This window comes from Mesocricetus auratus, unplaced genomic scaffold (assembly GCF_017639785.1).
Source record: "Mesocricetus auratus isolate SY011 unplaced genomic scaffold, BCM_Maur_2.0 Super-Scaffold_100018, whole genome shotgun sequence".
In the NCBI taxonomy this organism is placed as follows: domain Eukaryota; kingdom Metazoa; phylum Chordata; class Mammalia; order Rodentia; family Cricetidae; genus Mesocricetus; species Mesocricetus auratus.
Genome location: NW_024429199.1, coordinates 46,349,301 through 46,365,885, shown reverse-complemented (window position 1 = coordinate 46,365,885; position 16,585 = coordinate 46,349,301). Strand labels below are relative to the sequence as shown.

The window sequence follows — 16,585 nt, the reverse complement described above, 5'->3', positions numbered from 1 at the left end:
AAATAATGATGATCAGCTATATGTGCTGCCAAAAAACAAAATGTTAAAAAAAAACACATCAAACCTATATTAAGGAGCACAAAAATTCACTGTACTACTCTACTGCTTAAACAGTATTTTATTTTAAATATGTGCCTATCTATGCACATGTGAGTGCATATGCTCCTAATATGCTCCCAGATCCCAGAAGTGGCTTTAGGAAGCTGGAGCTGGCATTGTATCCAATTGTGAAACGCCTGCTTTGGGTGCTGGCAACCAAGCTCTAGTCCTTGCAAGTAGAGTCTTATGCACTCTTATTAAAATATATGCCATCACATTCATAATTCTTAATGGATTTAATACTCTCAAGCAATAAAAGAATCACTTATAAATCTATATAAACAATGATTAACTCTACTGAGGAATATTCTATTTTTAAAAAATGAATTCCAAACACATGAAATCTATTACAATTTTTAAAGTTATTTTTTAAATGAACTGTTTTTCCTATTTGTGACTTCTTCTAAATCTGATGTTATTCAAATCTTAGTTTTTGAATGAGCTGCTGCTAGAGACAGTTGGCCACACTATGCCTTAAAATAATTTTGATTACTCATTTATTTCTTAGTAGACAGTAATATCACAACTTAGATGAGCAGATAGGACCAGTCAGAAATTAATTCTATTAGTTTCAAAGATAACAAACATTATTAACTATTATTAGATTGTCTTGAGAGTTCCCATTTGCTGAAAAGGGTAGGCAGTGATATCATCCTAGCTCTAACACGTTTAGTATGCAAAAGACCATAAGGTTATATATCCACCCCAAAATAAATAATAAGTAAATTAAAAAGACAACTTTAAAATAAAAAGAATTTTCATTTGTCTTTAAAAGTCCATTTCTCTGATAGCTGATTTTATTGTGAATAAGAGTGCTATACAATCAAACACTTTAAAATTAAAGAGCAACAAAAATTGTAATAGCAGTATTTCACAGCTGAAGGACTAAATTTAAAACAAAAAACTACTAGGATAGAACAGAGTGGCTCATTAGACTCATGAAATATCCCAATGAGTTGCTGCTAACATGGCTAACGACGTTTTTCTAACTGAAGTTCTTCCTTGCAGGGTTATGAAAAGGAAAATCAAGCAATATAGCCAAATGGCACTTTCCTATCAATCCTGTCACCACTGAACAGAACCTCACGGAAAGAATACGTGCCATATATTACCAAACTACAAGGTACTCAGATATCCCACAACTACACAGACTCTAATCCAATCAAGACTTAATTTTTAAAGACTCATTAAGAGTATCTAGTCTCCCTTTACTGAAACTCAGGTCTGATTTCATTAGACATGGACAATTAACTTACCCTGAGATTGGATCTATGGCAGAGTAATTAAGTTTTACAGGTTACTTAACATGTGATTTCATTTTAATAAACAACAGTAATTCTGTTTTGAGTCCATCTTTTCACCCCTTAAAAACTACCTAGCAATTTTAATGGTTGTACATCAAAATAAAATGACTATTTGAAATTCTCCAAGTCCCCGAGTTCATAGTGAACATGTAAAAAGAAACGGAGCTAAATAACCTAATCAATGTTCTAAAGTCATTTTCTATTTTTCAAACACACAAGATAACAAAAGCATTGAACACACACCACTGGAGTTAGTTGACAGTCTTGAAATAACCAAGAGAAGATGTGACAAACTACACTGCAGACTGCAAACAGGTAAGTCAAGCATGTTTACAAAAACTAGACAGCATTCTTAATTTTTTTTCTGTTGAAAAGTCTCAAATAAGGTTTAAGTGTCTTGGACAAGCACATTTCTCTGATAGCTAATTTTATTGCATTTAACAAAGAGATTGTCTCCAGTGAGTTCGCTTTTTCTTAGAGTGGTCTTTTGAAGAGAATGGATTGAGCCTTTTCCAGAAGAACAAATGTTAAGGTCTCTCCTGGCCCCACTTTCACCAGAGCTCTTTCCCTTGTTGGCTGAAATATGAAAAGCAAGCTATACAAAGCACTTTCCAAAACAGATGCTGTGATCAGACTATATCCCTGAACCCTGCTCCACAGCCTTTCTCCCTGAAGTCACATCTGTCAGTTATCTGATGAGTGATTTAAAAGTAACCAACACAGTAGGTTTCTTTCTTCTTTAGAAGTCAACCACTTTCAAAGTTCAACAGGACAGACATCATATCCCCAACTGGTCAAAAACAAAGGGCCAAAAGCAACTTGAAAGGCAACTTGACAAAGAAAAGGTTTGTTTCACTCACAGGTCCATATAACATTTCATTGTCAAAACCAAAAAGGTCAGGAGCTCATGAGGGACAGGAAACTGGAGGCAGGAACTGCAGAGGCAATGGGGGGGGTGCTACTAATTGGCTTGCTGCTATGGCTTGCTCAGCTCACTTTCTTACAGAATCCAGAACCACCACTGGAGGGCACCACAATGGGCTGAGTCCTCTTTCATCAATCTCTAATTAAGAAAATGTCTTACGAACACATCTTGTGGAGACATTTTCTCAACTGAAGTTCCCTTCTTTCAGATAACTCTAGTTTGTGTATGTTGACATAAACCTAGCCAGGACACAAATAAATCAACGTACTAGCTGTCAGCTACATAACATCTTTAAGACAATGGCATTGGAGAATATGGCAAAAGGCTCTGGGGCATGGAGATATGCTATTAATTGTTATTAAGACCAGAGAACTGCTAAGGCACATGTTCTTGAATGCCTATTTTTCTTTCTTTTTTGTTTTTTGTTTATGTTTTTGTTTTGGGGGACAGGATTCCTTCATGTTTAACAGTCCCAGTTTTCCTGAAACTCACTTCGTAGACAAGGCTGGCCTAGAACTCAAGAGCTCTGCCTGTTTCTGCCTCCCCAGTGCTGGGACTAAAGGCCTGTGCCACCACTACGCAGCAAATTTTCTTAACACAAGAAGCATGATGCTGAGTGGATGGTTACAGATTATATAGACTATTAAAACGGCACTGTACTTAATAATGTAAAACTGTGTGAATTAGAAATAAAATTTCTATCCACAAAAAGACCAAAGAACTGACAATTTAAAGACACTAATCTTACTTTATTACAAGAATAGCGTCTCTAAGTGGTTTATCTGAGGCTTTATCATTTGTGACTTCCCTTCAGTCCACCTCTTTCAATAGTCAATTATTTTTTAAATAACTAACATGTTATAATATTAAACTGCTTCCAAAAGAAAATGAATTACTTTAACATAGAATTCAACTTTGTATCCAATGTCAACACAGCTTCTCCAATTATACGTCAAACCTTTCACTCTGGCAGACCAAGCACCCTCCCTCATCCACGGTCAATCTTGTTCCTAATGTCTAGAAATTCATCATCCAGTATCCATAACATCTTCAACCTACAAGAAAACTCACTATTTCTTGAATTTCAACAGCATAATGTACAAGCATTGGGAAGCGTCTGCCATACTATTACCTTTACTAACTGCCAACAATCAACTAACCATTGTTAAAAGCTATTATCTTAAAAGATGGTATTAACTACAAGAGAATAAAAACTAAGGAACTATCATCTGTAGCATTATGAACTGAAATATCATAGAATATCATAAAGATGGTGAGATTAAGTAACTAGCCTAGTAAGGTTCTTTCTAACAGCATCAATTCCAGTCACAGTGCTATCTATCAAAACTCATCTATCTTCGTGGCTGAATTCTATTCAAGCATTCACTACTTGTAAAATTAATAAGAAAATCTTATAACAGTTTCTAATCACTAATTCATCTTTTTAAAAATTATTAATAGGTCCAATGTGATGGCCAAATGCCTTTAATCCCAGAATTCAGGAGGCAGAAACAGGCAGGTCTCTGTAGGTTCACGGACAGCCAGGGATACAGCGAAACTGTGCCTCCAAATAAACAAACAAAGAGATGGAGAATGTGGCCACTGGTTAGGTGTCCACGCACCAGTGTGCAGTACTATGTCCACGCACATGTAGACAAGACTAATGCAAGGGTGAGTCATTAAAAACAACACGAAAGGTGCAGGGAGAGGAGGCGCTGGCTGAAGAGACAGCTCAGGGTCAGGAGCGTTTGCTTGGGCTCAACTCCTGGCACCCACCTGAGGACTCACAATAGTCCAGAGTGCAATTCCAGGGATCTGACCCCCTCTGTCCTCTACAACTCCACCTGAGGACTCACAATAGTCCAGAGTGCAATTCCAGGGATCTGACCCCCTCTGTCCTCTACAACTCCTGGCACCCACCTGAGGACTCACAATAGTCCAGAGTGCAATTCCAGGGATCTGACCCCCTCTGTCCTCTACAACTCCTGGCACCCACCTGAGGACTCACAATAGTCCAGAGTGCAATTCCAGGGATCTGACCCCCTCTGTCCTCTACAACTCCTGGCACCCACCTGAGGACTCACAATAGTCCAGAGTGCAATTCCAGGGATCTGACCCCCTCTGTCCTCTACAAGCACCAGGCACACACACGGTGCAAAGACACACATTCAGGCAAAACAATCCACGCACACCAAATAAAAACATTTTTTAAGAGTACATAGGAGACATGTGGGAGGAACTAAGGTAAGTGGGAAGGAATAATGTGAGGCCAATATAACCAAGTTAAGCTGTGTACTTGTATGAAACTGTCAAAAACAAGTACAAAATATTCTCTTAAAAAAGTAATCAGTAATGAATTGGCAGGTGGACTGTGGTGTGGTGGTGAGGCAAGAATACAAAACAGAGAGAGAAACACATTCCTTACAAGGTAGAGCCTGTTTCAACTAAGGATTCTCTGAAAAAGTCAAAACTTGATACCCAGTCTAGGGCATTGTTATATAGAATTAGTCTCTCCCCAAAGCCTGTAAGAGATGCTCAATCTCCTACATAGCACAGAAATTTAATTCTGCTGGTGATGAAGTGCAGAAATTAGCAAAACACACACACAAAAATGCAATGATTCTACCCCAAAGATAAACTGGTAACTACACATAAAGACACACATAAAAGGTAAGTGGTGACTACGAGTGAGTATGGGGCAGCTTAAAAGAAACACTATCTACATGAGTGTGTTCCTGTTAAGTGAGCTTATACGGCGGTGTTACACTATCTACATGAGTGTGTTCCTGCTACGTGATCTTATACGGCGGTGTTACACTATCTACATGAGTGTGTTCCTGTTAAGTGAGCTTATACGGCGGTGTTACACTATCTACATGAGTGTGTTCCTGCTACGTGATCTTATACGGCGGTGTTACACTATCTACATGAGTGTGTTCCTGTTAAGTGATCTTATACGGCGGTGTTACACTATCTACATGAGTGTGTTCCTGCTACGTGATCTTATACGGCGGTGTTACACTATCTACATGAGTGTGTTCCTGCTAAGTGAGCTTATACGGCAGTGTTACACTATCTACATGAGTGTGTTCCTGCTACGTGATCTTATACGGCGGTGTTACACTATCTACATGAGTGTGTTCCTGCTAAGTGAGCTTATACGGCGGTGTTACACTATCTACATGAGTGTGTTCCTGCTACGTGATCTTATACGGCGGTGTTACACTATCTACCTGAGTGTGTTCCTGTTAAGTGAGCTTATACGGCGGTGTTACACTATCTACATGAGTGTGTTCCTGCTACATGAGCTTATACGGCGGTGTTACACTATCTACATAAGTGTGTTCCTGTTAAGTGAGCTTATACGGCGGTGTTACACTATCTACATGAGTGTGTTCCTGCTACGTGATCTTATACGGCGGTGTTACACTATCTACATGAGTGTGTTCCTGTTAAGTGAGCTTATACGGCGGTGTTACATTATCTACGTAAGTGTGTTCCTGCTACGTGATCTTATACGGCGGTGTTACACTATCTACATGAGTGTGTTCCTGCTAAGTGATCTTATACGGCGGTGTTACACTATGTGTTCCTGTTAAGTGAGCTTATACAACAGTGTTAAGTCAAAAAATAGTAGTAAAGAAGCAGGGTGTAGAAAATGTTCACTATATTGTGATCTATGGAACCAGTGAGAAATTATGCAAGTGTGCAGACACCACCTAAGCATGCATGCAAGTATTACATAACTGTATGGAGGATGAGGAAGAGGACTAGCAGCGTGGCTCAGGGGGCACAAGCATCTGGTGCCAAACCTGGTGACCTCGGTTTAATCTCTAGATCTCACACCACAAAAGGAGAGAAACTCAAACAAAATGTTCTCTGACTCCACATGAGCATCGTGGCACACACAGCACCACTACCCACTCCAGCCCACCCCTATACACAAATATCTATAATAAAGATCTTTTACAAGATAAAATTAAAGGAAAAACTAAAATGCAAAACTCCACCCAATGGTAAGGAGCAGAACAGGCAAAGTGGGATAAGAGCAAAAATTCTCTGAAATTTTCCCAACCAGATATTATGATTTTGAAAGAAAGAACATAAATATTTTATAACATAAATCAAGACAGTAGCTTAAGCAAGTACAGCAAATGAATTTTTCCATGGACATACATGATGATTCTACCTATTACTATTCTGAGTACTTTGAGAGAGAAGTTTATATGTATAGTGGAATATACACTAAAAAGAACAGCAGGGTAAATTGCTTTCATTGCCTACATCACTGGCAATAGCGTTTTTCCTGTTACTAAGATTGTTTTATCTTACCATGGGACAAATGAATCATCACTTCACATCAGTGACTGGGCAGGTGGGGGGGTTACACTGAACTGAAACACATCACAACTGTTGAAATGCATTCACAATGATATTGAAAAGAAAAGCCAGCCTCATACTTCACCTTTAGAGCATCTCTGGGAACCGGTTCCCTATATACGTAAGAGCTAGTGAGTACAGAACCCAGTGGGTTCTGTACACTTTTAACACACACTCTGTTAGTAAGAAACAGCACCTGTTTTGAAACAGTTAAAAACATATAGAAATTTGGTGACTGCTACAATCAAGGAGAAATCAGATGTGACATCTACCATAACACCAAGAGACAGTCTCTCAAGAACAGAAATAAAGACGGGTAGCGATTTTACTGACTTTTCTCACTATAAACATCCAAGAAACACAGAAGACATGTGTAGCATGCAAATGCTACGATGAAAATGTAACCAACCACAGAATTCTCACAACAAATCCCACAGTCCCTCACATAAAGGTTCAGTCCTGCCATCTCTCCCTCCCCCACAACACCTGCCACTCATTCTGAGGAAATCTATCACTATCCTCTCACCCTTTTTAAGAGTCTGTACTTAAACCTGAATTGAAAACTCTTCTTAATAAACTCCATTGCTTTTAATAAAACTCACAATCAAGTATAGTATAAATCACTTTAACTCAATGCTGGCTACCCAAACAGCTAAAGCTTTGATTCCAGGTGCAACTGTGTATAACTACTTGCTCTCCTAGGCACATGCTGAAGGAGACAATTTTCAATTGGCAATAGCTAAGGAAATATGACCATTTTTGCATGTGTCAGACTTGCAGACACCTCGGGTACATTCCCCAGCAGGAAGGGAAAATGGAGCCGAGTGGAAGAATGACTTACGGCACTGGTTCTCAGACTTCCTAATGCTTCAGCCCTTAACACATGCCCTCATTCTGGGTGACTCCCAACCACAAAACTGTTTTCATTGCTACTTCTTACTGTGAATTTGCTACTGTTAGGAATCGTAGTGTAAATATTTTTGGGAGATAACAGGCTTACCAAAGAGGTCCTGACCCACAGGTGAGGACCACTGGCTTAAGAGCTAAATCAATCTATCACAAAGTAGATGACACTAGACTTGATATAATTTATGGGTTGTGGGTAGTTCTGTTTTGTTTGTTTGAGGTAGGATCTCACTGTGTAGACCAGGCTGGCCTTGAACTGACATTGACTGTCTCTGCCTACATAATACTGGAATTAAGGGGGTGTGGCTAGATGTAATTTAAAGAAGCATTTTTTAAAAGAACATTTATAGGGCATGAGAAAAACTATGAGTATGGACTATACATTTGGTGATATAAACAAAAAATAAAACATTTTAGTAGTATTATTAAGGCTATTTTAGAACCACCTAATGAAAATTGAAACTGTATGTCATAGCATTTGCTCTGTGAATACCTAGCACACAATGGGGAGGAATAGGGAAGGGGGATAAGGAAGAGTCCGCCTTAAAAAAGGCAAGTGGTGGTGCTGGGCGACAGGCAAATTAACAGCCCAGTAGGCTGCGGGGTTGTCCTGCTTTTTTTTCCACAGTGAAAAGATGCTTAAGAGATAAATAAATCTACCTATGCTTAAGGTATCATTTACTAAGAACAGAGTATTCAACAAAATCAATAAAACAAATTCTTTGGTGCTATATTTGGGTTAGATAATTGTGCCACTAGCTGTCAATAGCATTGAAACAAGAGACAAATGTTAATCCATCATGAAAATTTGACTAGCAAAATCCATGTGAATTCTTCACAATAAATAGTAGTAGTATGCCAAGCACAAAACTAATTTATCTATTCAAAATAATAGGACAACACAACCTTCCATAAAAACAAACAAAAAAATTAAAAACTCTCAACCTTTACACTCCGAAAAATGAAGGAAATTTAGTTTGTGCACGCTATTATTTGTAATTCCATTTGAGTACACCTTCCTATACCCCAGCACATAGCTCAACTGGGAGGTTAAATGAAAAAAGATGGAACACAATATTGCAGAAGAAAGCAAAAACTGTGAATTAGCAATACGCACTTTTTCTATAAAAGATGTGTACTTATGAACAATTATTTCAACAACCTAGAAAACATCCTCAAACTGTCAGAAGAAGTTTCTAGAATAATGGTCTTTGTTTTTAAATCTTTTTACTTATATTTAGTGTCTGTTATGAGTGTGAATATGACCATGTGAAGGTCATAGCGTACCTTGTAAGAATCAGTTCTCTCCCTTAAATCATGTGAGTCCTGGAGGAACTCAGGGTTGCCAGGCTTAAACACAAAGATTAGTACCCACTGTGACATCTCATCACCCAGTGGACTTTCCAACTCTCATACAGTATTACATACTGAAAAAATAAATTAGATAAAAAGCAGAAAAATTGGTTAATGGCTCTAATAACTTGCTAATGTGAGAAAATTATTGCATTTGAAATGTACATCACCATTTGCTTAAGAATGCTATCTTAGAAATGATCTTGCAAAACGCTATATTAAATACTTCAAGACAAAATTCAAGAATCCCACCATTTTTCTACTACATAATACTCGACTGTAACATTTTACAAATAGTCACAAAATACTGTACACCCTTAACATTTAAAATGGCACAACTATCAAACAAGACAAATGGTCAAATACACAAACAAACAAGGTTAACTTTAAAGTTTAAAGTTTATTATCAGTTGTGTATGGCTTTTCAGTTGAAAGCCCAAATAGTGCAGGTGAATTTGCCCAAGGAAATAGGCAGCTTTCTATTTAGAGCAGAGTTTTGTTTGAAACAAGGGAATGAGTGTGTTACTACAACTTTAAACCTGTGAGATATCGACAGTAGCTCTTGAAGCTGATATATAGCCTGAATCGGGCATTGCAGACAGTGCTATGGGCTGGTGCTGTATGTCCTGGAATGACAGCTAGACCCCTACATGCATCCTCCTTCACAGTGAACAGATTCTAACTAACACTGCTGACTGCAAACTTGCAGACAGATCTGACTGACCTAGCTTCATGTTCCTCATGGGGGACTTGACTGAATAGAATGAGGTGTGAGGCAGGAGTTCACAGACTTGGATACTTTGTTTCCCCTGTTTAGGACAGGGAAGAGCCCATAGACCTATAAACTGGTAACAGAAATCTAAAATGTTCCTACAAATACTTCCTGGTCCTCGAGGAAGAATTCTGAATATCAAGGGAATTACTGCCTATCCTGAGGCTCCCTAGTTAGAATTATTATCATACACTCCAAAATACTTGAAATATCCCTTGGTATGTCACAAACATTTGACAGGTTGTAGTCACAAAGTAAGTGAACAAGAAAAGCTGTACATACCTACCTTCAAGGTATACAAAATATAGGTGAATTTCATGCTTAGATTTGGGTCCTATCCCTACTACATATTTGAATATTCCAATTTCTTAAACCCACCATCAGAAGACTTCTGATCTGTATGATACTGTGATTCATGAGTATGTTCTTCATTTCTTGGCAACAGAGCTCTCATTTAGGCTCTGTATACTAACTAATGGGTTAATAGATGACTAAAGGTTATGGGACAGTCCTAGAATGTGAGTGGGTTGCCATGGAAACCAACATCATTTTAACTGAAAAGGCTGACACTTTGTAGTTTCCAAAAAAAGTAAAGGAAGGGAAATAAAGGATGACTCTACCACCAATGCATTGCCACTGATGTCACCAACTACCATTCCCCCAAAAAAGCCTCATAAAAAATAGGAGAATTCCTATGCAGCTCAACAACTAGAAAAGCATTGAAGGCGTCCCTCCCAGAAGATGCCTTGGAAGCTCTACCTACCTTCCCCCATGACTTCCTCTGGGCATCCATTCCATAGGGCTGAAGTTCATCTGTATCCCTTAAGTATCCTCTAATAGCAAACTGACAAGCTTAAATTTTATTCTAGGTAGACTACTCTAGCAAATTAGTCAAAGTTGAGAGAGAGATTAGAAAATGGCCTTTGGCATGAACAGAGACCACAGATGGGGCTGTGCTTGGCTTCTGCAGTGGAGTTCACTTCTTCCATAATGTCTGTGATATGATAGTGTTCAAATTGAAGCAAATTATATGATAACAGTAAATGCTCCTAAGAGATCTTACTGCTGATTATTGTAGTGTGAGAAGTCCCAAGACATCTAATATCAGGGATACTCGAGGGTCTCTAAATATAAAAAATAACTTGTTTTCTTCTCAGCCTTAGGAAGTCAAACAAAATTTAAACATATTTAAACCCAGGGAAAAATAAGGAAGCATGAAATAGTTTAATAAAATGGGTTACATTGGCTTCCTAAATTAAAATGTTGCAGTATTTCTGCAGCTGTTGCTGTTGGAAACACCTTACAGTTAAAAGGTGGCACATCAAACAGCACAGTACAGGCTTCGATTCAAGGACTAACTACCACTTTTTTGGCATGTCTACTCTGGTAAATCATTCAACTTCCCTGACAGAAGTTTCCTCACCTACAAAATGTAAATAATAAAACCCAGATTGTTTGCAACAAATGTGTGTCAAATATTGAGAACAGAGCCATTGCAAAAAAAAAATTAAATCAGAAGACATTAACACAAAGTAGCTGATGTTCAGTTACAACATATTTTCTCACAGCGCTGCTACCATAAACGTACTCAACCACAGAGATGGAGGGTACAGGGACACTACCATATGTTTCCTGGTACAGACAAGACATTCCTAATAACATTCTAAATTCTAACACTTCCTGCCCTCGGGTTTTATGGTACCTGCCCTCGTCCTGCAGGCTACTTAAATGTTAAAACAACAAAATAAACAAAAAACAGTGCTGGTAAGTCCACCAATAATAATGAATTATTATCAATGCAAGAAAATGAAACTAACATATTAACTCACATGCTTAAAACCAGAATCTTGATTAAATGCTACTACCTATCTTCCAGAAAGAACTAAAAGCAGAGAGAGCCAATAGTCATCACTAGTTGTCAGATCTTTCATTGGGAAGCCAAGGAGAGGTGCTTCTACATCATTCCTTCATTATCTAAAATACAGCGCCAACTGTTCAGATATCTTTTCTAATGCTTACTCAATGCCAAGTATTCACCAAATGGCAAGGACATTCCATAGAAGACAGTATGCGTTGTGTGTAGTGAAGGATTCCATCAACAAACATCATTTCTATCATGTTTTTTTTTTGGTCCAATATCAATAAAGCAGCAAGGAAGTTAAGATTGTTTCCCTAGCTTTCCTTAGTATCCTAGCATATACAGATAAAAGGATTAAGGCGAAATAAATTTTAACTATTAAAACATACTATCAGTCTTGTTACTTATTTATGTCAATACTTACCCTTACTGTGTTTTTTAACAAATAGACATGCACCAAATGGAAATACTTTAATTTTTGTCACGTTTACTATCTATCAGCACTTTTAAAAGCATGCCATGGGTGGGGAAGTGGGTAAAGCATGGCTTGTGGGTAAAGCAATTGCTGTCTATGGGTGAGGAACAGTTTGGATCTCCAGAACCCATGTATAAGTCGTGTGAGCTGTGGGACCCACCCATAATCACAGTACAGAGGAAATGAGGACAACTAGACTAGCCGAATCGGTGTTCCACACTCAAGTGGGAGACTCAGAAGCAATACATAAGGCGAAGAGTTCAAGTGAGAGACCCTGACTCAAAGCCCAAGGTAGAGAGTAATCAAGAAAAACAGACATCAAGCTTTGGCTTCTACATACATGCAGACATATACATGTACGCACACATATGAGCACATGCATGCATACACGCATGCACATCATACACATGCAAAGTACATATGAATTATCATATCATAAACAATGACACAGCTAAATATGTCCCAAAATTAGGATTATGAAAACATTGATGACAAAAAATTTACAAATTCCACACAAAATTCACATAAAAAGTATCAGTCACACAGAAGTCACTCAAGTTAGCAGGTTCATCTATAGCATGTCTAGAAACACTGAAAATATTTTTTGCAGCTAAACTTATTTTCAGGTGTTTTATTTATTTTACTATTGGTGTCTACATGTGAATAATATATACATATGTATTTTCTGTGTATACATATGAGACACACTTTATATGTGATATGTAACATGTATACACATAGAGCATGTATAATCTTCAAGGTTCCATACCTAAAAAAACAATAAAGGAAAATAAAATATGGGAAATGTTTCTACCAGTAAGGTTAAGAATTAGAAACTCCCAACATTGCAGAAACCCTACAATGATATGGGTCACTAAAGTGATCAATTGTAGTGTTTTCTCATAAGCATCTCTACCAGCCTGTAGTTTAACACAAAACATATTATCATGATCATTTATTTGAATACTTATTAATACCCATCTTCTTGTTCTAAGAGTTTTATATCTACATCCATTCAACCCTCAAACAACAAGGCAGAACCAAGATTCAAACCTATGCATTCTGATTAATGCTCACTCTGAATCATTCTATTCTGCCAACAGTAGAAAATAATATTTACTCAAGTCTAAAAATAATATCTAATTCTCATCTTTGAGTATTGCATGGCCAGAGTTTAACTTAATGGGGCCAATCCAAATTAGCAGCAACCAAGAAAAGAGGAACAGTATTTAAGAAATAATATTTTTTTAATTATTTATTTTTATTTTATGCAAACTGATGCTTTGCCTGCATGTATGTCTGTGTGAAAGTGTTGGACCCTGAAGTTAGACAGTTGTGAGTTGCCATGTGCTGGGAATTTGAACCCGGGTGCCCTGGAAGAGCAGTCAGAGCTCTTAACCACTGAGTCATCTCTCCAGCCCAAAAACAGTATTTCTTATCTAGCAGATATATACCACTATCTTTTAAGTTGCCAAAACTTCACTAAATGTCCTTAGGCAATTACATTAGCACTGTTTAAGGCCAATGCCACCCTAAGGCCACTCACACAAGGAAGTCAAAATTTCAGAGGATGCATCTAATTCTGAATATGTTTGTTTAAAACTTTTATTTTAAAATACAACATGTAAACATGTTCTAGGGGAGAAGTATTATATAACTCCCACAAAATATCTTTAAATTCAACTATATAATAAAGACATTACTAAAGATATGATCAGACTTTCCCTCAAGCCTTCTAGCTACCCACTCCTTTGTAGTGAACAAAGGAGCTAAGGTGTAGCCAGCTTAAGGGGGCTCAGGTGACAGACAGCACATCAGAACAAAGACCTAAAACTCCACCAGTGTTCCAACATAAACGGACCCCAGACTTATCGTCTGACAGTGCTTAAAAAAATATACAGTATATTAAAAAAAAATAAAATCACCCTTAATAATAACAGTTTTAGCCAATAGTAATAGAACTCACAGTATTTTGTTTGTTTTTAGTTCAGAGAGAAATTTTAACATTCTACCTCATAATATTCTGGATAAAAGGAACTAGACAAATAAAATCTCCCTAACAACAGTTAAATCAGATAATTCAACGTCAAGTAATTCAACTGACAAAACAATCCCTCAGAGCTTTCTCTTTCCTTTTGGTCCCTTTCTCCCTCTCTCAATCACACACAAAATAACAAAAGTAGTAGTAGGGGTTAAAAACAGAATACAGACACTCATCTGGCCAGTCTCATTAGGGGTCTATCAAAACAAACACTGACTGGGGTGTTATGCCTGCAACCCCAGCTATTCAAACAAGTGAGGTAAGATAACAGGTTTGAAATTTGAAACTATCCTGGGCAACTTATCAAAAAAAAAAAAAAAAAAAAGGTGTAGAGGGGCTGGAGGCTAGGATGTGAAACCCCAGCTAAAACTTAAGACCTGGGGCAGAGCTCTGTGGTACAAATCAAGGTCTTGGGCTCCATCACAAAAACAAAATGCCACTTTAGTTTTTTTTTTTCTTCAAGATTTTAGCTGCATATTTTTACATAAAACACAGATGTCAAGTTCTTATTGGCAGTTTCTAAGTTGTAAGTAGCAAAGCAGGCTATCATGCTAGAGTAACAGATACTTAGATACTTCAGTTCTTGAATTAAAATGTTAAAGATCTATATAATCTCTTAAAACAATTCCAAAGTTCTCAATGTGAGTATCATACTCAATGTCTATGAGATGTGAAACTTTATTATGGAGCAAAATGCTGGAAAACACACCCCTTTATCAAGAACTTACCTTCTTTTTATCTCTCATCGAGCCTTTGCCTCGGACCATTATTTTACATCCTGTTTCTGCTTCAAGTTGTTTAGCTGTAAGTCCTCTAGGTCCAAGGATTCTCCCAACAAAATTAAACTGTGGGAAAAGATAAATGTACATTATTCCCTTGCTGAAAGCTGTTTCAGTTATCTGAAAGCATACATATGCATTTGATTACTCAGTTTCCTCTGAACATGAACCAAGGAGAAGTGAAACCTAGAACTCATTAATTTCTTGCCAAATGAGATGCAAGTCATTGCTTTACAAGAAATTATCATGTATTAATGCAAACTATAACCAGCTAAACAAAGATAATTTATTGAGTTATCCATCAACACATAAACTAAGTCAGAGTGCATAGTAAAAAGTCAACAAAACATTGGATGCCATACAAACATTGATCCCCTCTACAAAATAAATCCTGTCCTTTAATAAGAATACTTGGTTAGAGTCCTATCTTTACTTTGGTAACAAGAAAAAAAATGTATCTCCATAGACAATTGTGTAAGTAACAATTCCACATTGCTGCTAGAACATTAATGTTCAAACTAGGATTCTATCTTGTGCTAAGTATACAAGTCTTTGAGTACACTTTTCTTTTTATATCCTACTAGATTCAGTTTCCCAACATTTTGTTGGCTCATTTAAAAAACAAATACATTCACAAGGTTGGAGCACTGGTTCAGCAGTTCCATAAAACCTGGGTTCAATTACCGGCATTCACATGGCAGCTCACAATCATCTATAATTCCAGTCCCAGGGATGCAAAGTTCTCTTCTGGTCTCTCCAGGAACCAGGCATGCATGTGATACATAGATATACATACAGACAAAAAAATTCATATGCATAAAAACAGAAATGTATAAAATTTTAAAAAATAAAAATATAGTCAGGAATGGTATTTATCTGTAATTTTCTTCTCTCATAATAAGAACCTCAACTTTAAACATTAAGGCTATTTAGGCCTCCAAACATGTAGGAATGTATCCACTTCTGGATGAACATAGAGTGAAACTGATTATTTTTTCTTAAACACCAATTAGAACTCACTAGTGATGAACTGTTTCATTGATTTTGATATTTTCATACCTTTGTATTACCAATTCTGATGTACTGTTGTTGCTTTTCTTACAAATGTGCTTATATTCCCTAAATATTCAAATTTATAGACTACAATTTATTTTTAAGTATTTGTTAATACTCATTTCTTTATGTATGAGTATTTACCTGCACCATGTCCAAGTCTGGCACCTGAAAAGAACAACAGAGGGTGTTGGGTCCCGTGGAACTGGAAGAGCAGCGGGTACTCTTACTACCTCTAAGACATCTCCCTAGCCCTATGACGAGGGTTTCTCATTCCTGGTTACCTAGTCTACCAGTCTTCCAAGACATCAATTGTTAATTTTGCTCGCTGGAGTAGAGCCATTTTTAAAAAAATCTTAAAAAAAGGCTACACCTCTCCATGACTAATTATATTCTTTTTATTTGCAATATAAATGCGTACCTTTGCTGACCTCTAGAATTTAGAATAACACAGTGACTTGTTTTGAAAGTACAATGTAATAGAATCACCTAATGGGTCAAAAGCTGACGGCAGTCACAAACCACAGTTGCTCTAACGAACACAGTCACAAAGGTAGACGTTCAGTAAATGGTCCACTCAAACTGCCATTTTTGGGTTTGCTTATTAACTGATACTTTGGTTCATTTCATACATTCTTCC

The 16,585-nt window shown here is 37.3% G+C and overlaps 1 protein-coding gene across 1 annotated transcript in view; it reads right to left on the bottom strand.

The window, feature by feature from the left end:
* The window catches only part of Qki (QKI, KH domain containing RNA binding), a 106,668-nt gene that overhangs the window by 47,038 nt on the left and 43,045 nt on the right, over positions 1-16,585 (bottom strand). The window contains 1 exon segment of the mRNA XM_040758183.1: positions 14,842-14,958. Within this exon segment, the coding sequence (XP_040614117.1) occupies positions 14,842-14,958 (117 nt within the window).